This window comes from Esox lucius, chromosome 4 (assembly GCF_011004845.1).
Source record: "Esox lucius isolate fEsoLuc1 chromosome 4, fEsoLuc1.pri, whole genome shotgun sequence".
NCBI lineage: Eukaryota > Metazoa > Chordata > Actinopteri > Esociformes > Esocidae > Esox > Esox lucius.
Genome location: NC_047572.1, coordinates 12,848,853 through 12,873,954, shown reverse-complemented (window position 1 = coordinate 12,873,954; position 25,102 = coordinate 12,848,853). Strand labels below are relative to the sequence as shown.

At 41.7% G+C, this 25,102-nt stretch overlaps 5 protein-coding genes across 7 annotated transcripts; all 5 read right to left on the bottom strand.

Annotated features, from left to right (window-relative positions):
* Positions 1–219: 219 nt before the first annotated feature.
* On the bottom strand, positions 220–3,249 carry LOC105025978 (NEDD4 family-interacting protein 1-like). Its single transcript, NM_001310998.1, is given in 8 exon segments — positions 220–356; positions 578–686; positions 801–867; positions 976–1,100; positions 1,483–1,570; positions 1,716–1,855; positions 2,352–2,454; positions 3,075–3,249. Coding segments are annotated over 7 exon segments (666 nt in total). The 5' UTR covers positions 3,111–3,249; the 3' UTR covers positions 220–356; positions 578–579.
* Positions 3,250–3,341: 92 nt separating this feature from the next.
* On the bottom strand, positions 3,342–5,985 carry gnpda1 (glucosamine-6-phosphate deaminase 1). 2 transcript variants are annotated; one of them, XM_010897107.3, is made up of 7 exons: positions 5,875–5,985; positions 5,410–5,549; positions 5,156–5,257; positions 4,869–5,051; positions 4,345–4,529; positions 3,970–4,144; positions 3,342–3,759 (listed from the first exon to the last, which is right to left on the bottom strand). In XM_010897107.3, the coding sequence occupies exons 2-7, from the start codon at positions 5,531–5,533 to the stop codon at positions 3,710–3,712; spliced, it is 819 nt and encodes a 272-aa protein (XP_010895409.1). In that variant the 5' UTR covers positions 5,534–5,549; positions 5,875–5,985; the 3' UTR covers positions 3,342–3,709. The 2 variants fall into 2 exon arrangements, with proteins under 2 accessions (XP_010895409.1, XP_019901560.1); XM_020046001.2 differs by lacking the exon at positions 5,875–5,985 and having other exon boundaries at positions 5,410–5,859.
* Positions 5,986–6,464: 479 nt separating this feature from the next.
* Positions 6,465–17,091, bottom strand: hspa4b (heat shock protein 4b). Of its 2 annotated transcripts, none has more exons than XM_010897119.4 (19): positions 16,795–17,091; positions 16,113–16,170; positions 15,668–15,808; positions 14,946–15,068; positions 14,671–14,770; positions 14,300–14,433; positions 13,522–13,766; positions 13,186–13,262; positions 12,711–12,862; positions 12,168–12,274; positions 11,263–11,396; positions 10,734–10,924; positions 9,830–9,925; positions 9,435–9,590; positions 9,138–9,263; positions 8,587–8,694; positions 8,178–8,297; positions 7,264–7,425; positions 6,465–6,933 (listed from the first exon to the last, which is right to left on the bottom strand). In XM_010897119.4, the coding sequence occupies exons 1-19, from the start codon at positions 16,899–16,901 to the stop codon at positions 6,724–6,726; spliced, it is 2,547 nt and encodes an 848-aa protein (XP_010895421.1). In that variant the 5' UTR covers positions 16,902–17,091; the 3' UTR covers positions 6,465–6,723. The 2 variants fall into 2 exon arrangements, with proteins under 2 accessions (XP_010895421.1, XP_010895430.1); XM_010897128.4 differs by having other exon boundaries at positions 9,830–9,913.
* A 526-nt stretch (positions 17,092–17,617) lies between these two features.
* Positions 17,618–19,950, bottom strand: LOC105026002 (cytochrome b-c1 complex subunit 8). Its single transcript, XM_010897141.4, has 3 exons — positions 19,823–19,950; positions 19,018–19,199; positions 17,618–17,801 (listed from the first exon to the last, which is right to left on the bottom strand). Exons 2-3 carry the CDS (start codon positions 19,169–19,171, stop codon positions 17,707–17,709), a joined length of 249 nt encoding a protein of 82 aa, XP_010895443.2. The 5' UTR covers positions 19,172–19,199; positions 19,823–19,950; the 3' UTR covers positions 17,618–17,706.
* Positions 19,951–20,192: 242 nt separating this feature from the next.
* gdf9 (growth differentiation factor 9) lies at positions 20,193–24,490 on the bottom strand. Its single transcript, XM_010897153.3, is given in 4 exon segments — positions 20,193–21,579; positions 21,760–21,847; positions 21,849–21,990; positions 23,837–24,490. Coding segments are annotated over 3 exon segments (942 nt in total). The 5' UTR covers positions 21,983–21,990; positions 23,837–24,490; the 3' UTR covers positions 20,193–20,859.
* Positions 24,491–25,102: the final 612 nt, after the last annotated feature.

The window sequence follows — 25,102 nt, the reverse complement described above, 5'->3', positions numbered from 1 at the left end:
CATGCTAGAACACTATCAAATGACATAAGGCATTACCCATACATAACATACTGAATATGTAAATAGCACTTAACATTCGCCACTAATGAGTACATAGTTAAATGACTACCATTATCAATTAATTAAGTGTTCCAAAACAATGTTTAACAACTGATGTATCGTAATTCCTGAATGTTACAAGAGTTGTCTTCATCAAGATGATATCTTTTTTTTTTTCTTGCCACGTCGTAATGGGTATCGGAGTAGTTTGGTATTAGACTTTTTGCAGTTTTGCTGCTTTTAAGCCGGTATGATGCTTTTCATACATCCAAGATTCTTTATCCAGATCCAGGGACGATTTGTTTAGTCAAAACCAGCTGTGTAAGAGTAAACAGTTGATCAGTTAAAACTCTGTAGTAGCAGGGCAGGTCCCTTGGACCATGTTGACTTGTATTAAGGCTTGTTTTCATTATGGTATGTTGACATATAACCAGACATTTGAATGGAACTAGTGAGCAGTGGAAAATCTATATTATTACGAATGCTAATGACCTTGCTCTGTTATAAAAATTTAATGCTGTGTAAATTAGGGCTTCACCTTCAGTAGATGAAGAGGACTCTCGTTCGAGGAAGAGTGGCATAAGTAGGGTCGGCCATTTTGCGAACTCGAGAGTAGTTGACAAACCCTCTGACGAAGAGCATGAATCCTGGAGTCACAAGAAAAGACCACAGCATCAGCATACCTTCCGGGACGATTCTTAGAAAATTCCCCGCATATTAATTCATTCAAATGTAGTAGCTCAGACTTCCGCTCCACTTACCAAAAGCCAGGAACACCCACCACAGCCAATACTGCCCATCGAAGTAGCCAGGGAAGTAGGTGGAAAACTGCCAGGTTCAAAAGACAGTAGAATACACATAAGAGGACTCAATTTCTGAAGTTTTCAGGGAGATCTGAGACAAAAGCCTGTACATCCCAAAGCACACTGATCCTACCCTGACTATGAGAACCCATTTGATGAGGGACAGGCCGAACCCTGAGATGGCCCCATATCGACCAGCTGCAGAGGTGGTCAGGCAGAAAGACAGGAAGAAACCAATCCAGTTGAACAGGAATGCCACTGTAAAAGACAACCAAGGCTTTAATCAATGCATTAATCACTGAACCAACAATCCAGAAATAATACTCCAATCAATCACTGTGCAGAAGTTGTTCACGGGGTAAAGAACTCGATATATTGCGAGAGATTTACTGAAGGATAGTATCTTTTAGTAAGCCCAATATCACCACAAGCCTAGGCCACCTCTGTTTATTAGGCCGTCCTTTTAGCTGTACCATTAACTACCAGGTGAAAACAACAGATTCTGCCCAGGAACTGGTCAGACAAATTCACTGACATATAGTCACCTTGATTAGCAAACCCATGAATCCTTCAGATACAAATTGAGATTCAGGATGCCCGATAACAAACACTACACAGAAAGCACCAAGGGAAACCTTACTAAAGAAAGTGAGCATGAAGATGCCATCATTCCCTATCCGCAGCTGGTCAGCATCATCAAAGTCGTCCCTGGCCACAAAGTCATCCTCCTGAAAGAAAGGAAATGTATGTTTAGGTTAAGTGGCAACATCAGTCTCCTTCTTCCAATGCCAAGGTTCCCCAAGAACGTCGTCTCTGACATTCAGAAGTACTCATATTTCTTTCTATAACGCTGTGAACGGTAGACGGACATACCACAACCCTGCCGGGGACCAGAGGGACGCCTGTCTCTGCTTTGGTCCTCTCTGCCTCGTCGTAGGAGGGGAGTGTGGTGGCCACATTATAGGATGGGGGGTTGGGGAACCTGCCTGCATCTTCCTTGTAGTCAAAGAATGCTGTAGGGGAATATGGACAGGTGCAGAGCATAAGACCTGAGTAACACAGGAACACTAAGGATGAATAGAAGTGATTGATGATAGTCCACCAAACACCAGAGCATTGCACAGCAGATGTTTTTTTTTAGCAAAACAAAAACCTATAATAACAACCTTTGTGTTTTTCTCAATTTCATGAGATTCAAATTACGGCCCAGGTTGATTCTAAGTACTGCCAGCTGAATCAGGGTAGTTGATGTCCATATATGCATCTCCCAAAGCACATCTGATGCTGGTTAAGAATCAAGTTGCCCGCTCAAGCAAGAAGATTAAACCAGAATCCTTATGCGTCAGAGGGCACATATTCTCAAATCTTCAGCTTTGATTGAGCTAACATCCCTGAAGTTGGTGGCCTACACAGGACTCTCGGGGTCTAATCCCCACCCAGGATTCAAATCCTGGTCTTGATATGACACAGCTACTGGCTGAGGGCTATGAATAAACTGAGGCTGTTTACCTGCATTGGCAGCTGCGATGCTGCTGTAGGGTGGTGGTGCATCCAGGACAGCAGCTTCTTCCTGGGGAACCTGGGCTGCTGCTGGCTCCTCCTCATTCACCAGCTGGAGAAAATGAAGCAAGTGAAGAGGAGGGTAATGGGATGCAAACATTGACACCTGACATTCGTTTCATATAACGCGTTTGTCTGAAACTGTCATCAATGTATTCCTACAATAAACGCAAAGCGGCTAAATATGCAATATTGATAAGGTTTGCTTTTACTGTGGTTCATGTAGATCAGTAAATTACTATAGTGAAATAGCTAAGCACCGGACAGTTATCTAGAACAACGTGAACTACAACATATTGCTCGGAATAGCCGCCTTTCAAATGGCCATGGAATGGGTGAGACCTGTCAAAAGTTAGCTAGCTACTGACTAGCTGCAAACCACAACAATGAAACGGGCCTGGTATGGCTGACTGGCGGTGGCACGTCCCTTGGCTTTACGGTGTGGTGTTTGTTACCCAGTCAGCGCCAGCTAGTTAAGGTGAGATTTTTATCAAATTTAGTAGCTAGGTAGGTTACATTTCTGAAATCCAAGCCTGCTGTTTCGCTATACTAGGCCCGTAAATAATAACACCACTGATCAGATTAGTCAGTTGTTTCGTTTTTCAATGTTGGCTAGCTAGTTGCGGTGGCGTTAGCTAGCTACTTTTCCTGGGTTTCATATGCGTCACTTACCTCCTGATACCTAACGTTGCTGATTTGCTCGGCCATCCTGGATGGATGTTGAATGATTGAAAATTGTAACTTTTTTGTCAAAGTGTGAGCTCAATCTAACCGTGATACGCCAACACTTAAAACTAGCACAAATCCGCCATGTCTTCCTCCCAAGACTGGTTTGTTGTTCCTCCCCTCGCGCTGTCATGTGACTCTTTTGAAACAAACCATGATGTAGATCCTACGTAATCAAGGCTAAAATGTGACGATTATGTAATAATAACCAAATATATTTTAAGTCGTTTTATTAGAATGATTCTCATTGAAATACATTTAAAGTCAAGTTCGTACAAAATTCTACAACAGTAAATGTAGACACCTGATTTGAAAAAGATTTTACATCAAATTATCTAGATTTATGACATCATATATGCACTACAAGGTTTGCTGTTACAAAGTTATAGTCACAGTATACATTTGGTTGCCTAGGAGTAAAATTCCAGTTGAAGTGTGTAACTTCATGTTTGTCCACGAAAGATGAACCACAGTACCAGACAACGGATCTTCTACCCGTTGTCATCTTCTGGAGTGTGAGGGTCCAGCGTCATTCACCCTGACCACTGCAGGGTTCCAGATGTTTCTGCAACTACCTTCATTTACTTTGGAGGCAGTGGCTCCACCAGCTTGTTGTGTACATGCATCATCCCTGTTGGATGAATAACATTAGATCAAAATAGTTATTTTTCCAGTTATTCCTGTTTATGCTCTTACAGAAGAATACAATGTATCCTTCTCTCAGGTCAATAATAGTAATGCATTACATATAAAAAGCTTTTGTTCGAAGCCATGCAAAGGAGCACAATCATTACTTGAACTGTGATAAACCAAGTCCTCTGGTAAGTAAGCAGATGCTCACCTTTGAAATACTTGACCGTTTTTACCCTCAGTTCCAGAGTAGCGTCCTCGTCACACACAAACACAGTCTGAGGGTGCTGCTGAAAGGCTGACACTGTCCACATATGGTTGACCCCATCCTCTATGGCCTTGTACAGGGCAAACGCTTTGTGGGCCCCCGTGATGAGAATCATGACCTGGACACATTAAGGATGCTAAAGGGTTATCGTCATGCTATAAACTGTTATTACACGGTCAAAACAAGCAGTTGTACACAGGTTTTGGCTATGTGTTGTGGTACAATCTCATATTATATGTTATGAGGGACCTTTATGGGAACGAGTTGCCCACGCAAAATATCTCTGAAAATAAATACATGAAACATGTAAGCTCTTACCTCTCTGGCATCCATGACAGTGGCCACTCCCACAGTAAGGGCCATGGTAGGTACTTTAGACATGTCTCCATCAAAGAAACGAGCATTGGCCAGGATTGTGTCCTGAGCCAGGGTCTTCACTCTGGTTCTGGACATCAGACTGGAGCCTGGCTCATTAAAGGCAATGTGCCCATCGGGTCCAATTCCTTACACAAACAAGGTGGTCGACATTTATTTTGTTGTTTTGATGTTTAAAAACGTGTTGTTTGTGTTTATTAAATTGAATAGGTGCGCGCCCCACAATGCAAAACGTCTGTTGTAAAAGTTGCATTTTGTTAGAAGGCAATTCATTAAAATGCTGTATACATGTCATGAGTGTGTTTGGTTTGTTTGTTTGAGCTGTTTGCTATTGTGTAATTTAACATCATTATCTTCCATACCTTCAACAAAGAGGTAAATTGCCACTGAGGGTTTTATATACAATAAATCAATCATTTCACTCTATTGTAATCTATTACCATTATCCACCCACCCTCCCTACCCACCTCCAACAAACAGGTCGATTCCTCCAGCAGCTTTGATCTTCTGCTCAAAAGAATCACACTCCTCTATGAGGTTAGCAGCGTTACCATCCAGAATATGGGTGTTCTCTGACTGGATGTCAATGTGCTTGAAGAAGTTATTCCACATAAAGGAATGGTAGCTCTCTGGGTGATTCCTAGGAATACCTGCATGGTATCAAAAACAGTGATGACATTTTCATTAAGTGCTTCTTATGGGAATGTTGATTCTGTATGTTTGGAACAGTGTGAAATAAAACTAAAGCACATACCCACATACTCATCCATGTTAAAGGTTTTGACATACTTAAAAGAGATTTCTCCATTTCTATAAAACTCAATGAGTTTCTTATAGCATCCCAGAGGGGTACCTCCTGAAAAATACAATGGAATTAAATTAATATGGTTACTTTTTAAAAATGTTGTACATTTTATAAAACAGTGTTAATGTCTTTACATAGACGTGATTATGACCACAACCTTATAAAGGGAAACAGGCCCTGTGAAATAAATTGCTTATTTATACCTGTAGGAAGTCCAAGAATGAAGAATCGGGCTGGTCCAGGGTTGAAGCGAAGTATTTTATTCCGTATGTACTTGGCAGCCCACTCACCGACTTGGTCATAATCATTCAAGATGATCAGCTTCATGGTCCTGAGTTAATAGCTTAAAATACCAGAGAGGAAAGAAACGTAAATTAAGATTCTTTCTTCCGAAGAAATATATTATTGAAACAATCCCCGCCCACAGTAGACTTTAGACCCATAAAAACGTGATCCGTTGCCGGAAGACAGAGCTCATTAAGACATCCTTAACGAGAAAGTAGATCAAATCAATCTATTACAAAATGCATTGTCAGCGCATTAAATGGAAGGCTAACGTCGGCACCACTAACTGAAATCCGCAAGCTGTATGCAAAGGTGAGAGTTTTATATTACATCCTTAAACCCACTAGGAACTATATGGAAAACTAGCACATTAACGAATTTACCGCATAAGCTTTCTTTGTTTAAAACCCAGTAGAAAAAGCAGGAACTGTGGTCATATGACTGAGATCGGACGCAGCTGCATCCACGAGTTGGGAAGCGGGCGGAGTTCTGTAGAACGCTCCTCTTTCACATTCTTAAGAACGCTGAACGAATTAAGATTATCATATCGCATAAACAGTCAACAGCTCAAGGTAAAACTTCGGTCCTTGAAAAAATTTCAAATAATTGTACAATAAAACGATTTTCAATAACTTTATTAAAACCACTGACCCGGAACAGTTACAGAGAGCACACAACAGAAATAAATACCATGTGTACAGCGCTCAATGTAAAAAAGAAAAACAGGCTTATTGCAGTTGGCTTCTTTCAATTGTATTTCAGCGAAAAAAGAAAGGGCATGCTATTGGCAGCAGAAAGACACCATCATCATTATCAGGTGCTGGGTTCAATATGCCGAAATTACAGTATGCCTTCTGCATTGACATGTGGAGTGAGAGTTGAGGACACTTCACTAGTAGCACTGATACATCTGGACTGTGTCTCAATCATGAATACCTTGCATCCTTCCCCTGGTACCTATGATAAGTCCTTCTTAATCTCAATAGATCGGAACGAACAATTTTGATAAGACATAAGCAAATGTGCTACAGTACTATAATTAATATCTCCAGCATGCCTTCTTGGTAGGTCATGCAGGCAGTGTTATGATTTTCCTCCATAGTGCTTTAGTTGTCTTCCCAGTGCTACCAGATCTCAAAGGGAGAGGGACCAAGGAAACATGAAAGGGGACATTTCTGATTGAAACACAGCCCCTGAGAGGGGAGACACTGGTTGCTGCCTATTCGAATGCTTTAGTCAAGGTCCATGTCAGGTCTAGGTTCTGTGGATTCCGTGGAGGTGGGGTTGTCTTTGCTGTCCGCAGCCCCCTTCTCAGGGCCCTCTGCTGGGACATTCTCCTGGCCGTTCACTGGTCCGTTCTGCTCCCCTGCCTTGTCGTCCTTGGGTAGCTCCACCTTGGGTTTAGGCTTGGTCACAATGGGGTTGCAGGCAGAGTACAGCTCCTATTGAGGTATAAGAGTTGTGGAAAATTCATTCACAGTATCCAACATACAAGTATCTGACAAATGCACTGTTAGGATATAGTGGAGCTGGGTTTAAGTTGAGATGGGGCTACAATAACATTAAATAAATACCATAATATCAGATGCTTAGCTCTTGTAAGACACTGTGATCCCAAGCGACTTAGACTTTTGAGGGCATGAGGTTTTAGTAGTTTGGAATCTAACCCAGAACTTTGGCGATGCAAGCCTTAAGCATCTCCAAGTGAGAAACATGGGAACCTTGACAGTAGTTACAGTATTGGATCATCAGATAACACAGGAGTTTCGCACCTTAGTTTTGGCCTGGATCTCTCTGACCCTGACAGCAGGCTCCACAGTCAGGCTCTGTTTGCTCTGCTGGTTCATTTTGCTGTTCATCCAGATCATGGCTTCGTTCACCATCTTATCCACCTTATTGACATCTGCCTCGTCTAAATGGTCATACTGTTCATCCTGAAAATTAAAGATATTAATAACACTGTCTATCTAACAAGCATATCACTTACAATCCACAGCTGGTCTGTACTAAAATACAACTAAAGACAACTTCTGGTATCAACCTCCTGAAACAAAACATCCTGCATGTAAAAAATTTATATTTAGATATGTATATTGGGCTATTTTCTGTAAAATCAATTAGATTTCCAATAGCTTAAAATAGCTCTGAATATATTCTTACTACTGGGAAATAAAGATATCCATCACAAGTAAAATTATCATATGGCTGACAGGGTTCAGGTACGTTTAATTTCAGTTTCGGTCAATTCAGAAGTACAACAAATACCAATTATCTTCAGTGTTCTTTAACTGAGGTACATAGGGAATGACCACTAGTTACTTTCTCCAGACTGAGTGACATTGAAATGCACCCAAAGTTGGTGAATTGAACTGCAATAACATAACTCTTCTAGTGTATTCTAGCATTACTAATCCTACTATAGTGGATCTCTATCACTAGTAGTACTTCTAAGATTTCTCAGCCATACCTTCTCCATTTGTGGTAAGCAAACAATTAAGATGTAGTCCACTGTTGCAAAGTGCGTAGTAGTTTAAAACAGACAATGATTCATATTGAGCCATTCCTGAAAGGCAACCATTGTCAACTTCAGATATTTGCAATTGCTTAGAAATACGTTTTGAATTCGCAACCACTGAACATCCTGAGCGCAACTATGAGTACTGCTAGATATCTCAGGCAGTCGCACCTTGGTTTTGTAAGCTTCGACAATCTTCATGTACATCTGGATCTGTTTCCCCATCTCGTCGAAGGCCTTGGGTCTCTCCTCAGACTCAATGTACCTCTCCTGGATGGGCAGGCCCAGTTTCTGGAGAAAGCCAAGGATGCTTAAGTCAGACACACTGGATGGCAAAACCAACTTATACAGTGTTGAACTAGCAGCCTGAAGATAGTTTTGCATTTTCAGTCGGGAATTAAATTCCATTTTCAAATGTTTGTTTGAATGTCAAAACAAAAACAGTATTAGCCCAAAACACAATTGTCCTAACAGGAACATACATCATCATGACATCATACTGGACACATAAACAGGGACTAGACTACATCTGGATGTGAGAAATTGGCCCATAGTGACCCAGTGTAACACCAAGCTTCACCTTGAGCTCAGCCAATCTGTCAATGTACTGTTGTTTGGGTTGGTCCTCTCCATCTTCATACAGCCAGTTCTCTGTGTCCTCCAGTTTTAACGACAGGATGTCCCGATCCTACAGTGAACCCAAAGCAGACAAAATAGCAGGATGTGAGACACAGGATCTTAAGACAGGCATTATCATAGTTCAAATGCAGACACGGACGTACAATGTCCAGCAGTGTCTCATTAAAAGGGATGGTTAAACGCGTTCGCACTAGTGTAAGCAAACTTACCGGTAGCGTTCAATAAAAGCTAACATGCTTGCCGTCCCTATTCACTTCAAGTAATTCCATTAATGGTATTAAGGAGTGGCAAAAATACACCTTCCTTCATAATGGACACAGAGGCCAACTCTGGTGTTATCCAGCAGTCCATCTTACTCAGGGGATTCACAGGCAGAATCCTGAACTATCCCATACATACATAAAAACCACATTATAGTCCTTGAAATCGTAATTCAAATGTCTGTTCACTCTGCTGCATATTTCAGACCCAGTCGATGAGCTCAGAACTCACAGCCTCACTGACGAACTTCTCCAGCATTCCATGTAGTTTGTCCCTCATGTCATAGACATACTCCTCTACGTAGTTTTTGGCGTCGTTCCTCTCCTTCTCCAGCTTGTCCTGCATGATCATCTTACCCTGGGGAGAGAAATAATCAACAACTTTAAACCTGCAGGACTGTAGAGAGATGCAAAATAAATAGCTGGACGTACAGACCGGGCTAGTTAGGGATGGACATAACCCACCTGTTATGTCCATCCCTAATATACATAGGAAATTGTTTCATAGATTAGACAGAATCTGAAATACCTCGTTTTCTACAAAAAGGTTAAGCATGTCGAGGGCCAGTTGCCACTGGGGGCTGTTCTCGATAGGAAGCTCCAGGACTTTTGTCTTGACTTTGGGCTTCTTGGCCTGGGGAGGCTGGTCAGACTTCTTCTCAGTCTTACTCTCCTCTGTAGAGGTCTGGACAGAGGCAAAATAATAGAGCAAACTCTTCAAGGATGTAGCATGCTAGAGCATTTAATTTCTGGTCCTAGTTTCTGTCCCAGCATGCATAGTGTGGACTCCTACAAAGACTTACGGTTGCCAAGGCATCAGCTACTAACGACCCAAATTATAAACGTAAAACATCCTCCAGGATCAAATATTTATGAATACAGCCAGAGAACATTAAATGTCAGAGACAGAATAGTCAGTTTTACCTCCATCTCCTCATTCTCAGGAGTCTTCTTCTCCTCTGTCTCTTTTTGACCTTCTCCATGGGCCTTTGTCTCATCCTGATCAGTCTGCATTTTGCCCTGGTGAAAGGGCCAGGGCGTTTAATCATTACAATACATTGGCTGATTCAAACCTTGAACACTGAAGGTTTATTAGACCCTATGCCAGAGGTGTATCAGACCCTATCCCACAGATATGACTGAATATTCCCTTTAATGGTCCAAATTACCCCAGTCTCCTCCCGTTTGAAACTTTAGGAAGACATGAGGTCCTGGTCCAAACCTCCGGAGTACCTGGTTTGGGGGGCCCGTTGCTGTCCCTGTCCTTATCCATCTTGTCATACTTCTGACCTAGTCTAAATTTAAATAGACTCTGGATTTAGCCCACATGCATTTATTCAATGTTCCAATTGGACTCTTAATATCTCACCCGGCACAGCCAGAAGAGGACTGGTCACCCCTCTGAGCCTGGGTCCTCTCTAGGTTTCTTCCTAAAATTCAGCCTTCTTATAGAGTTTTTCCTAGCCATTGAAATTCAACACTACTGTTGTTTGCTCCCTGGGGTTTAAGGCCGGGTGTCTCTGTAAAAGCACTTTGTGACAACTGCTGTTGTAAGAAGGGCTTTATAAATAAATTTGATTGATTGATTGACAGTGGTCATAAATCACACCCTTAAGGGCCTCATTGATTGAACAACACATTCTAGGTCAAATCTGCTCCCAGACAGCAGTGTTAGATAATATAAACCCCCATACATCATCAGGTTATTACTGCATTTGTAGGCTTCTCTATGAACAACACGCCAAGTGAGCTGTAAGTTTTTGCTCAGTGAAAACAAGAAAAAAATAAAAATCCTTTCAATCAATCCATAGGCTCTCTCAATAAGCACCTCTTCCTCCTTCTCGGGTGACGTCTGCTGTTCTGTGTCCATGGGCTCCTCTCCCTCCTCCGTCTTCTGGACCTCCACCAGCGAAGCTGAGGAGACGCTGAAGATGCCGTGGATGTTGATCCTCACCTTGACCTTGACCTTGGAGCTCTCGCCTGAAGCCTGCGGCACCACCTTCTGAATCACAAACTGACCTGGACGGAGGAGAGAAGGCCGCTAAATGTAACGCGCGACAACCGCAAGAACCGACCGCCATGGAAACTGTGGCGTGGCGGGATACATTGCTGCTGACAGACTACCTTCACTGGCCCCCCTCGGGGGGGGGGCACTTGGTTTAGTTCCCACTGTCTTAATATATGTATGGGACGACAGAAACAATATGAAGAGATCTGAGGTAAACGCAATGGGAATATAGTCGAGAGACGTTAATGAAACATTTCATATTGTAAACTGCACTAGCATCAGGAGACCGTCGTATCCAGTAGGGCGCCATTAACACAGGAGTTCAATGGGACATATACTGTCTACCTACCGATGGTGGGATCAGGGTAGGGCAACTCTTTGGGGTTGTTGTAGTAGGCCTCCAGAGTGAACGGTTCCCTCCGGTAGAACGTCAACACTTTGGAGAACGGTGCCGCGTGGTTCTTCGGGAACACCTCGCAATCGCTGGAGTAGACAACATGCCAAATCATTTAGTTCATTGTTGGCAGAAGGCTGTCTTGGTGAGAATTTTACGCTACGTGTTTGGTTATTGGCTGCCACATGGTGCCTCGTAGGCTAGACTGTATGAAGCTGGTGTTGTTACTAGACAACATTTCAGACGGCATGAAAAGCAGCATACCAGATCGCTAATTAATGTTTATGTAGACTACAACAGTTTTTTTTCCAGCTTGTGTTCACAGGGAATTATGTGCCATCACACATGCTAAATTAAACCTGAAGGAGAGAAGCTTGTCTGACCTATTTATCTGATGCACGGAGCCACTAGCACTCCAATGTGAAGAGAAAATAATTTTTCAGATGTTGAACCATAAGGTAAAAAAAAAAAAAATTATAAAACATTTTGATATACTTCATTAAACTAAATCAAATTGAACAATGTAAAACTTTCGTTAGCTAACCACACCTTGTAACTGTCATTAAAGAACAGTAGTAATCAAAAAGCTCCATCCACACATTTAACTACATCTACATTCTATGTCTCCCTGCTAGTCGTTTTCAGGCTGTTTAAGAGTGAAAACAAAGTGCAAACGGCAGTAATCAGCACGCATCAAGCGCAGGTACACAACACGGTAGGCTTATTTCGAAACCCCCAAAAATTGTCAAATGCACGTAACAACAACATTGATATGATAGCAGCATGCTTAGACTTGAATTGGGTTCAGATGATGCAAGACGCATACAGGTCGGCAGTTCTGCATCATGTATCTCATTTACCTCAAGCCTTCCTCTGCAGCAGAGTTCCATTTCAGAGAGATGGGATAAGCGACTGCATCAGTGATGGAGAACTCACGCACTTTGAATGCAGGGGACAGGATTGCACACTGCCATGAAACAGGAGAGAAAGCTAATCTGTAGAGAAGCCAATCATTGTCCGTTGCCATAAAAGAAGTTCCAAACACAGAACCAGTCAAGTTTGGACACTGCCATTCAAGTAAATGTCCAAACTATCGACTGGTACTGTGTAAGAAATAATTTCTACAGTACATGTTTAAAGTGGGCCATCAGGAAATGTTCAACAGTTTGGAGCCTAATGCATCAGAAAGAAACACATTTAAAAACTAGTCTTGAATATCCAAAGCATCGAACCATCAAACTTGATACATTGCCTACTTTAATATCGAAGGACCATTGAAGAAAATCTAAAAACTTTTGATGTTCCTGTTTGCTCGGTCTTCACCGATTTCTGCCGTGCAAGCGAAAGCTACTGGGAGTCAGATGTTCAAAGGGCATTTTGAAGACAGAGGAAAATCAGCAGACCTGCAGGGCACATCCTCTGGCCACAGCCTCATCAGCATTCAGTGTGGTGCTCAGCTCCTTCCCAAAGAACTTGCTGATCCTCTCTTTGACAGACGGGATACGGGAGGCCCCACCCACGATTTCCACTGCATAGATATCCTCCTTCCTCAGCTCTGATAGGACAGGAACCAGGATGGAAGACACAACTCAGAACTGACAGTCACCAACAACATTTCCATCCACGGTTTCTCTGCTAGTAAAGTCATGCCGTATGAGGAAAAAAAATCATGAGTGATAAGAAGTGTAATAAAACCTAATAATATTGATAGACGACATAGAAATATCTGAATATTTTCTAGATGGCTTTTAGATTACTACTATAAAAAACGATACGGACAGTTGGATGCAAACCTAACTGCAGAGAATCATTGCTCCACACAGATACTGATTCGCTGCTGAGGTTGACGCGAGCTACTAGCAAATCTAAAATACTCACTGGCTTGCTCCATCAAGCTGTGTAGAGGTGCCTCCACTCTGGCCAAAACGTCAACGCACATCTCCTCAAACTGAGCCCTAGACAATAGTGGGGAGAAAAGATCAGCACTGAGCATGCAATTTATTGACATGTATGCATATGATAAAAATCCATTCGATTTTAGGGAACAAATTGTAATGGGTCACTATACTTAATGACGGTACATTGTAACTTGTTTTGGTCATTGATGGAGTACTAGTTGAAATGTTGAAAGGTTTACATTCCAAATGTAAACAGATTTCACTTCTGTCTTGTTCATTTTAACAAAGACAAAAATTAAGACACGCTGATGCTCACCGATTGAGCTTTCCGGAGACATCAATGTCGTTCATGAAGCACTCAATGTTGAGGGGCAGGTCTGAAGAGTTAGCACTCATGAGCTTCTTGAGTTTCTCACACTCCTGGTAGAGCCTGACCAGAGCCCTAGGCTTGGTCTTCACATCCAGCTTGTACTTCTTTCCAAATTCCTCACAAAAATGCCTCACAAGCATTTCATCAAAATCCTTACCACCCAGCTCCGGATCGCAAGCCGTTGCAAGGACCTGAGGGAAATGAAAGCATTTTAATAAATAAATAAATGAATTATAGATGTGGAATAAGAAGGGGGTGTATCATTCTGTGGAAGTGACCTTACTGACTTAAGTATTTGACAACTTTTGATTATAGTGGATAAAGTCAGCAAGAGATGTGGCAGATGTCATCAGTATTACAGACATTTCATTGTGAAAACAAAATGCCTATCACGGCAGGAATATCTCACAACTCTCTTAGCAGAACATAAAGGCCAAGTTTGAAGGCCTGTTCCATCAGACCTTGCGTTAATATCTGGGAATGAGACAATGACTCAGACTTATGGCAGCGCTTGTCATTTTACCTATAGTCAAACATCGATTCACTAAGCGTTAGGCTGTCACACCTGACAAACTTGGGCCCTAGCCATAACAACAGACTTGTTTTAATAACCCAGAGGTTATTGAAGTTGTCCAACTCCTTGGTGGACATTTCAGTTCAAACTGTTATTTTGTAGAACCAGCACAACCCTTATAGCCTCCTCCTTTAATAATAAAACACTAACCTTCAGCTTGCCCTTGTTAAAGGCACAGATAGAGGTCTGGTATCCAGAGTGCCCAATGTCTACAAAGACCACTATCCTGGGCTTCTCTTCTGGGGCAGGGAGGTCCTGCTTGTAAATTCCATACGCCAAAGCAACTGAAAGAAAAAATAATTATTCGCATTACATCCTTTTTTGTATTCATGTTGATGTCTTCTATGCAATTACACCCTGTATACTGATCATCACACCGGATGACTGGGAAACCCTAGCTACATTTATATAATGAGTCAATTGGTCTTGTGAAGAAATAAGTTATTAAGTCCTTACATTTAAGCAATTTGGCATATCCTTTTATCCAGAGACACAGGTCTCTGGATCAACACAGCTCATACCTGCAGTCGTCTCATTCATTAGCCTAAGACAGTTGAGGCCGGCGATCTGTGCTGCGTCCACCACCGATCGTCTCTCTGCGTCGGTGAAGTAACAGGGGACCTTGAGAAGATGATATGGGCTGTGATTATGCTGAAGGCCCAAGAACTCCATTCCATGTGGATTTTAATATCTGCCCTTTTGTCTAACTCTTCTCACAGTCTTGCATTCAATCAAACACCTAGTCCTTATAGCAACATCAGCACCCCTGCAGACTGATTGATTGATATATACTTACAGAGACAACGCAGTCAGCCACAGGTTTCTTTAGTGCATGCTCCGCTGTCTCTTTCATCTTGGTCAGAAGCATGGCAGTGACCTGCTCAATGCTGAACACCTTCTCCTCCTCCATGTACATCACCTACAGACAGACACAGACAAAAGGTGTCAACAGCTGAAGGATTTTAGAGTTCGCTCAGGTACAGCAATATAATAGACCACAAAGAAACAACCAATATTACATACTGAAGTAGAATTGTAAAATGTGTATTCTATCTGGTACTCCTACAAGCTGTTTAGACAAGCAGTGCAATTCAGATTTTTTTTTTTTTAACAAACTAGCCTTTTGACCCATCAGACCTGCTCTGAAGATCTGATGTGAAAAATGATCTGACTGATCCATATTTTAATCGGTGGGGGAGAGGGGGGATCAGGATTGGGCAGCCAGTGTAAACAACCAAATTGACTCATCTAGATCCAATTCATATATTCCCCACATTGTTGCCAACCAGTCTGTCAGTTTGTGTTTACGTGTAGTCTCCTAATACACACTTTAGAAACACACAGTAATAATCCCCCCACCCTAAATCAAAATAGCTATTATTATTCTGGTTTCATTCTGTTAGGGAAGAGGAGGGGATAAGTCGTGTTACTGTTAAAATTAATGATTGTACACTTTAGAGGCAGGATTTTACACAGAGCCCCTTTAAATGGGACTTAATCTTCATGTTGTTTTATTACCTTGATACCAGTTGTACCAGAAGGCATCTGGGCCAGATCGTAAACGAGGCTGGATTTCAAGCGCTGGATGTAGGGATCTGAAAATGCCCGTCCATGAAATCTCTTGAACCCTTGGACTGTGTTCTTGCAGTTTGTGACGACCTTATTGGGAATTAGAGGCATAATAATGATTGAAAAATAAATTATAGCCTAACAACAAAAAACAGTTTTAACCTTTTCTACCATTTTATGCACAAATGGTGTACATAAAAAAAAGGTTACATTAAATGGACATTCAGAAGATGACAGGGCATTACCCGGCAGACTGACGTACAGCGATCTCACTTGCACATAGTATTTCTATTCAAACCCATGGAACTTGCTAGAACATGCTAGAATATTCCATAAATGTTACTTCAATAGTGAAATAAATAACCAGTAGGGTGTGTCCTCAATCAAAACATACCTGGCTTTTTGCAGCTGCACCAATAGATCGATTTCGTGGTCCAAATGACACGCATGCTCTAAAAGAATGTCAGAGGGAAAACATCTGTAAAATGCCATATATCAATTACCGTAGCTAACAACATAGGAATAATACAATAGCAAAGGCTAGCTTTATTAGCTTTCTATGCAGCAACACAGAAAAGTATAGGATTCCTATGAACAAGTCATTGACGTTGAGACAGTTTGCGGGCCTCTCCGTCCCATTGACAATTCTATTGAAAAATGAAACCCTTGCAATGGGGCCACGATTATCCCCCATTGTCTTCGGAAACACTGAACATGAAATGCAAATGTAGTCTTCCTAAGTAAAATAATGTAACGTTTAATTTGTAAAAATCATTACGGATTAGAATGATTGGTCGTTTTTTTAACTAGTCATGGGTTGATCTCGCTAGCTAGCAAAACATTCACGTGCTGTGTTGCAACACTTGACGCGTTAGCAAGTGAGCTGCTAAGCTAGGTAGACTAACGTTAGCCTGCTTACTAGCATGTTAGCATCACGCCTCCCTTCTCAATCGCACAGTCAAGGCCACACAATGTGTTCGACCCTTCTATGTTATGAAGCACACAATAGGCAAAAAAGTTTAAAAATACAATTGACATCCAATATGATTATCCATATTAAAATAAATGCGACTTACGGTGTACATCGATCGCTGTACTCATTGGCCACAGTTTCAATTCCACCGGCTCGAGCTACCGCTACATAGCAGTTCAGAAAACCGACGTCGAATCCTACCACAGACATCTTCGTGAAATGTGACTCAGTAAACAGAAAATACGATGTAAAAGCACAATATAAGTTAAGAGTTGTAACCTAAACTAGACTAGACCACAAACTGAATGTATCAATGTACGTTCTGTTTTAATTCATTATACCACTCTAGTTCCATGGAGCTGCAAATGCATGCACTGTTAGCCGGCAAATCACTGATGTCCACGAACAAGCTCACATCCGACACCTCCACATTTTCGTTTCAGTATAAAAGTCCAATGAGCATTTTGGCATTGGAATCGAATGTTCATTCTGGTTACTTCGGGATAAATTGTGCCAAGTATTGCATGTAAGAAAAACGTTTTGTATTATTATGATTAATAAACAAGCAACAGACAAATAACTATCGTACTTCAATGGGATTATATGGTGTTAAGTGGCACTTCATGCTAGTAAAAATCTTACATAGGGCGTTCAACGTTTTGTTTAATTTGATACCTACATTTTCCACTGTGCTTGTTGAACTATACATCTACATTTATACGAACTGTTATAGACTAGACTTTGTATAAACTTGTGTAGGCCATATTGCTGTGTAATAATGTCAAAACAGGTTTAAAACATTACAGTTACAAATGACAGGTAAATCCTATATGTCAAAACACTTATACCTCATTCACTTCTGGCAAACAATGGCCAACTATTTAACCCAAACATTCAGGTGGTAAAAGAAAGAACAAAAACCAAACTTGCTTTTGATAAATATCATCTTTATTGACGAAACATATATTGAAGGGTTAAACAGGAATACACAGAGACAGCAGAGAAATTGAAGGTTTCACACATCATTCTCATAATCAGCAGGATTCTTCCTCTTGCTTTGTAAATGGACATGGTTGCCCCAGGTGTATGTCACATAAGCACAGATCATTGCTGGGAAAAGAAACAAACGAAAGGTTAGAGACAGAAAAATGGACTGCTGCTATTTTGATGAAAGTTGATGAAAGATGCATACTTGGGCCATTTAAAAGATTAGTTCAAAGATTCTGGAATTTTAACATGGCCATCCATAGCTTGATAAGGCATAAGTTATTATAGGAGGAGTCAGTGTTATCATTATGATAATCATTATAGGGGAAGGGAAAATCAATACAGTTCGATCGTTTCTCATGATAAATTGTATAGTTTTAACTGAATCACAACTTTATATTTGCATAACAGTAGTTGGCGGTGACTGCATCAAAACCATGGACCTCTGTTGCAGACATGGTCAGCAAGGTTTGGAATATTGAATTGCAAAACAAAGTTGATCACTAAAATAATTTCCGCACCCAACCATCATGATAATATCAGATTGTGAGGCTATTTCCAGTCTTATTATTTCTTGAACCAGACACTGTTGACTGCTTTTGTTGCTAAATATTTTGCATCAGAATGGGCAGCAGAATGAATACACCTTTACATAGCCAGGTCCAGGATGTGTTTACGCTGTCCTGACAACTCAGATGGCAGGACAATGACCATAAGAGTTGACATGGTAGTAACGCAGATCAGGGACCAGGCACATTTTTTATGATAACTTCAGAGCGAACTGCAGAGTGCTGGAAATGTGTTTTACAACCGTTAAGTAGAATATCATGCCTGGTTCTCCACAAATGCCTGTCTTTGACATCTACCAATAATAATACAGGCTGAGTTTGAAGAACCTCCCCTTCTTCCTGAAGTTTGCAGTCATTCTCTAATCCCCAGTCATTTAAAGCTATTGATGTTGCGATGCGCTAGGAGTTTCAAAATACAATATCCTTTCAAAACTATGCAGGGCAGTGAACAAGTGGTAAGGGTGTGATAAACATACAATTTCAGAGCAGATGGATTAGTTGCCATAGCCAACTTCCGAGAACACAAACACTTAAATCTTAGTGCCCGGGACACAAGGCAAACCAAACTGTGCCCTATATTGGCCTATATATTGGTAATCAAAGGACGTAACTTGCAATGCAAACTATCACCCCTGTAATTAATTAATAGGCTAGGATACTCCACATGCAATAGATACAAGACTGAGCAAACACGTTAGTGGGGAAAAAAAGGCAAGCCATGGCAAGGAGAGCTGAGGATGGGGCAGAATTTTCTCTCTGAGAGTACTTACGGGGAGCAACTTTAAAGAAAGATGAACTGAATCGTCTCCAGATGTTGGGGATTCCCTTAGAGAAGTAGTTTGGGAAGGCCCTCAGCTCAAACGGGGATAGACTGTAGGTGATCACATGCCGGACCTTGGCCAAATTTCCAAAGTGGCGACCCATGGTGTCTAGACAGCTGATCTGGAAAGACCTGAAAAGAGTATTGATCAGGATAATAGCATAATTCAAGGCATATCACAAAAGAAAATTATGACAATAGTAAACATGAAAGCAATATCCCGAAGAATATCTAACAAGCATGCATTTAACATTATAGCTAACATGTCAAAAGTCATGACCACTCTTTGCACAGCACTAGTTCGTTACGTGTCAGTTACGGAAATATCCATTGAACGTGAGTCCTTCTCAATTTCCAAATGCCAAACATTACATTATTAGCATGCTTTCAATAAATAGAAATACTACTATTACTAGTGTTAGGCACGTCAAATATCAAAATACTCGAAATATTACTATTTGAGAATTTCTGAACGTTAGTCGCCAGGACACAAATGACACAAAAACATGACCGCTTCTCTTAACACAAGTTAGTTATATTTACACAAGAAAATTAGGTTAAAGGGAAACCAGCTAGCCAATACAGTTAGCAATTTGCTAACGCAATAAGATAAAGACCTTGCATGACATTCACACCCATTTCTTCTGCATTGTCAGAGGACACGTACTACTTTTTTTCTAAAATCCCAAGAACATCCACGAATATCAGCTTTATATGTGTGTATACAGGTAAAGCTAAATGTGAAAATATATTACCAAAGCTTCAGTTTTAGTATCTCTTGAAGTAGGGGCTTCTCAGGATGTAGAATTAATGGCGACTAATTTGTACTGATTGGTACTCCGAGAGGAAAATGTACTACGTAACGTCCACCCTCTTCTTCCCTTGTGCTAGAATCTGCGAATTGAGATTCTACTGCCACCGTGTGAAATCACACTGCCATAGGCTCCTTCTGTGAACACCAACACAGAATAAAACGGATAAAGCTGTTTAACGTTCAGTCATGATTGCAATGGCACAGAATCCTTGGACTATGCAATAGTTCGTTTATCAGGAAAAAAAGGGAAATTAGAACAATCATGGGATTTACAATGACATCGAAGAAAAAGACAAGAGAATTTTGCTTGCTCTTTTATTTTTTCAAATATATTTTTTTACATTTTTTTGTGATAATCTGTGATCTGAACAAGATTGTACGTCATTTCATTTATTATGCATGAACATAGGAGAGTAAGATTTGTCTAGGTATGTAGTAATTTCAAAATGGCCAAGGTTGGTAAAAATACACACTGAAACATCAAGTGGTCCATTAAGTATAATTTACATCCCGAACTGTATGAAGAGAGGTTGTCAATGAAAGTCTGGATTCCTCATGAATAAAATGAAAGGTACATGTGTTTGATAAGAGTATACCTGGTCAATTTTTTGGTCAACAGACTTATTAAATATACCAGTTAGTGTGAAACAATAGAAAAATAATTCAGACAAGACACCAAAAATAAATTAACAAAAATAACTTAAAAATCATATTAATTAACATTCCTGCATTCATGTGGGTCAAACAGAATACAACAGGTCATCACAAACAAAGCAAACAAACACAGTCACAAAGACATATAAACAAAGGGAAATCATAGATATTTGTCAAGGAGATCAATTAAAATTCCACACACTCATGTTCTGAGACTGATAATTTGGTATAAAAGTCCCTAGGCCAAGATGTTAGAGTAGCCAATTAATATTAAAAGGCATGGAATTAGAATTTCAGTTTGACGCCAACCCTGAAGGTGGGCCTTTAGCGACATGTGCACCTGGTGGCGATCATTTCATCAAACTCTTTGTATGTAATCGAGTCAGCTTCAAGGGTTAAAACACTCAGAGGGATGTACTCCGAGGGAACACAGGAAGGCCGCGGCACAGAGGAGTCCAGTCTATCATAGATTATGTTTTGGTAAAAGGTGTGTCTGGGGGAACCGTAGAAGAATCCCACAGCCCTGGGACAGGTGCCTTTACAGTACCTGGGGTTGTACCTGTGAGGAAAAATTATCCACTCACTTAGTTTGAGCTCACTGAAGCTCACTCTGAAGTCGTACAGGGCACAATCACTTGTCGAGAACTCAGAACTTGGTCGAAGTTCGGGGAGGCTGGCCTTCGGGCTATGCTTAGATGGAGATTCTCTCCTCCGCCTCGTCCTCCTCTCGCTCCGGTTGATCTTCTGCTCCGGTTTGAAAGGCGCCACACTTTCAAACGTGTCCATTTCATTGCCCAACCTTGGATGGCCTTGTGACCTGGTGGGCAAAGCGGGCGGCCATCTTTGGTGTGCCAGCTCACTGGTGTCGTTGAGGTACAGAAGCAGGGACGGGGACCGTAGGTGGAGCTCGACGGGGCCCCTTCCACTTCGCTCCTTTCCTCCGCCCTTCGCCCCTCCTCCCTTCACACAGTTGAGGTGGATGATCAAGTGGATGTCCTTCTTGTGGGACTGGATGAGTGGGCTGAGAAATGCTGTGATGTCCACCTTATGGGACACAATGGAATTCAACTGTTAGACCTTGAGGTTCCACATTCTCTGTGACGGTAAATCCAATGGATCTACACAAGTGGCTGAACTGTTATTCACATTATTGTATTTATATAGATTTGCCTTTAAGGACCCAATTAAGCTGACTGCGTTGTACTGAAATAAAAGAGAAGTCACCTCAACCCACTTCCTCCTGCGGTCAGTGTGGAAAAGAAAGTTGACAGAGTGATGGGTACTGGAGCAGTGAGGACACTTATCAAGGTGACTGTTCTTTCACATCCAGGTAACACTGAGTAGTGATGGAAGTGGCTTGATCTTGGTCAAAGGAGTACAGTAGGACAGACTTCAGGAGCTGCTCCTTGTCCTGACAACGGTCAAGGTTGTAGGAAAGGTCTTGCATAAAGAACTCTGTAAGAAACATGGAAAACATTCAACAAGTAGCCTAACAAATTACACCCCCCCACCACAAATTAAGTTCAGGAAATGACCAAGAACCTCACAATACTTATTTCAAAAACATGAAGAGTACATAAAGGTTTTTCCATCACCACTACTTCACATAAGGCCTGTCCCCTCTAAGACCTCATTATCATGGTTGACAACTCCAGTGTCACCCTCCGAGAGGCGTGACCATGGACTGTCAATCTCGGCAAACATTGAAGGCGGTCACCCGCTCCTCCAGATTCATGATCTAACAACCATGTCTCGCTAGGGAAGCACCACAGTTACTAATTCAGGAACTTCTCTCACATCTGGATTACTGCAACTCAAAGATGATAAGGCCCCGGGCCGGAACTTTCAACCCTGGCAACTTATCCAGAATGCAGTGGGCATCCCGATGCACCTACTGTGCTGGAGTGTGTGCTCGATCACGTTGTATAGCTCTACACATATGATATCCCTCCCAAACCCGACCCAAAATCCTCCAACATAACCCAGAACCATTATAAAACAAAAGGGCCTACTAACTTCCATCAGGCCATCCCCCAACTCCAAAATCACTCCTAGTCCTCCCCATTCCGCCCCCACACTCAAGAACCCCACATTTCAACCTTTCCCTAAGCCCTCATACATCCTACAATAAAGCCACATGCTCAACCGTGATCCTCGACCAAACACTCCAGACATAAATTATTCCAATGCTTGCCCACCAACCTCAATGAATTCAGCATGCAGTGGCCATATGCAGCCTGGCAAACAACCAGCTCTCCCCTCCTATCCTGACCTTTAAATCTCTGCCTACCTTCCTTGGCAGTGCATATAATGCCCCCTTGGGCTCCAGATCCCACCTCCTCTCCAGACGTTCATCACAATCCCTCTGATCTTCTTTTCGCTTCAACCTTTCCCCAATGTCTCACTGACCTCACCTATGTTCTTCTCCAATGCCCTCTTTGCTACCCCATCTGCAGTCTCACTGCCCTTCACACGAGAGGGAGCCAGTACTCAACAGAATTGCATCACCACTCCCATTCTCTCCAGTCCCCACAATAACACCAGCCACTCCAGCAGCAAGTCACTCCTATTAGACCTGCCTTAGACTAAACTACACAACACAGACAGGGAATCAGTACACATCCCAATCCTGTCGGGTTGCACGTCCTCCACCCACTGAAGTGCGATAACCATGGCCACCACTCCTGTGTACACAGCCAAAACCACCACTAGTCAATGACACAACGTAATAACTATGGTCACCAGCTCCACAGTGTACTCAGCCAAACCATCCACTAGTCAATGACACAACGTGATAACCATGGCTACCTGCTCCACAGTGTACACAGCTAAATCGTCCGCTAGCCGAAGACACAGCTGAATACCAAATCCTGGAACATACACACCTGTCCCCGCATGCCCACCGACCTGGTCCTTAGACCCATCTGTGAACAACCACACACCTACCCTTAATATAATTTATCCAGCTATTCCCCACTACACACCCATCCAACCATCTTCCTTTGCTCCATCAAGTTCAGATTCCAGCGGAGTCTGGGAGCAACCACGGTGGAATACCACCTGTCACCACAGCAGGCTCAACTTCCAGTTGCCCCAAACTTGCCCTGCCTATTTTCAGGCTATGCTCAAACACTACCTGATCTCTTCTTTCTGCCAGCTCTGTCTCTTGGTCATCCCACCCCTAAGAAGTCAAATCCTGCTAAGCAAACAGTGAAAGTATCAGGGTGTGACCAGTTTACTTTTAATGGATTACGTTTTTCAGGTTTAGGAACCTATCTAATATCAAGATCTCAGAACTCACCTTTGGTTGCTCGAGGCACTCATCCCGCGGCGTTATCAGTCGAACTGTGTTGTACAAGTGATGATTATCTTCAGAACTCCTATCATGACCTAAAGACATCCTGTACAGTCTTTTCATGTAACGAACATATTTCGACTCGGGTTTTCATTCTTGGGTCGTATCTCGCCATGGATGTCCTTGCTCTCTCAGTGCCTTACAGAAGGGGGGACAAGATATGGCCGTTTTGGTTCCACGTGGAATCGCCAAACTCGTTTTGTAGATTAAACGTGGTCTGGGACAATCCCAGAGAAACTCCACTGATCAAGAGAAGTACTAAAATCCGGTATGTAAGAACAATAATCAAGTGTAATGGAGTCTCCATCCTAAAGAAATCTGTCAATACTTAGGAGAACTCGCGGCATCCCTTTGGAGAACCAAACTATGCACGCGCTTCGCAGAATTGAACAGGTGCGCAATTAACTCATGGCCCATCAAAACCCAAGGACAAGAACCCAACTATATTGAAATGTGTACCCCTACATATTCTGTTTTCTAGTATAAATAATTATATTAATGTAGAATTGTAAAATGTTCCTAAAACAGCAACTATAGCTGTCTGATTACTTGCTTTTAAAAGTTTCAAGGTTTATTTGTCAAACGCACCGAATAGCACAGCGGCATCCTGCACAACGAAAATCCGACAACTACGTAGTGAGAGTTAAGAAAAAGAATATGTAAGCAAAAATGTAATAATAATACAAAAATATACATAACACTGTGCACTATCAGCAGTTTAAAAGAAAATAGTACTGTAAACTAGCAGCAATCTGGGTATAAATGGTTTGATAAGGTTGAGAATTGCAGCCATAAAATAACAATTTTATATTATAACATATTTTCCTCTTGACTGGGTTCTGGGAACAGCAGTCATAAGAACAGTTATATGTTTGGTGTCCTATCTGCTTTAGGGCTTATGTTATAAAATCTCACGCGCATCGAAATTTACAGGTAGGAGAAAGGGTTAAGTTGCTATGTCACACAAAGATCGTTTGTAATTGTAGGTCGTTATGGCCTGTCGTCACAACATTTAGGGAAATATAGGCCTACATTTACCTGTGTATAGATTGCAAATTATAGGGCAAAATATGATCATTATTTCATAATAATAGTATTTGCTAATTGCAGAGCCATGGTGACCTTCAGAGAAGACTCAACTACTGGGAATAAATGCATATGGAATAAGCTGTGATGAATGGCCACAGTGAGTATACTGTAGCTGTTTGAATG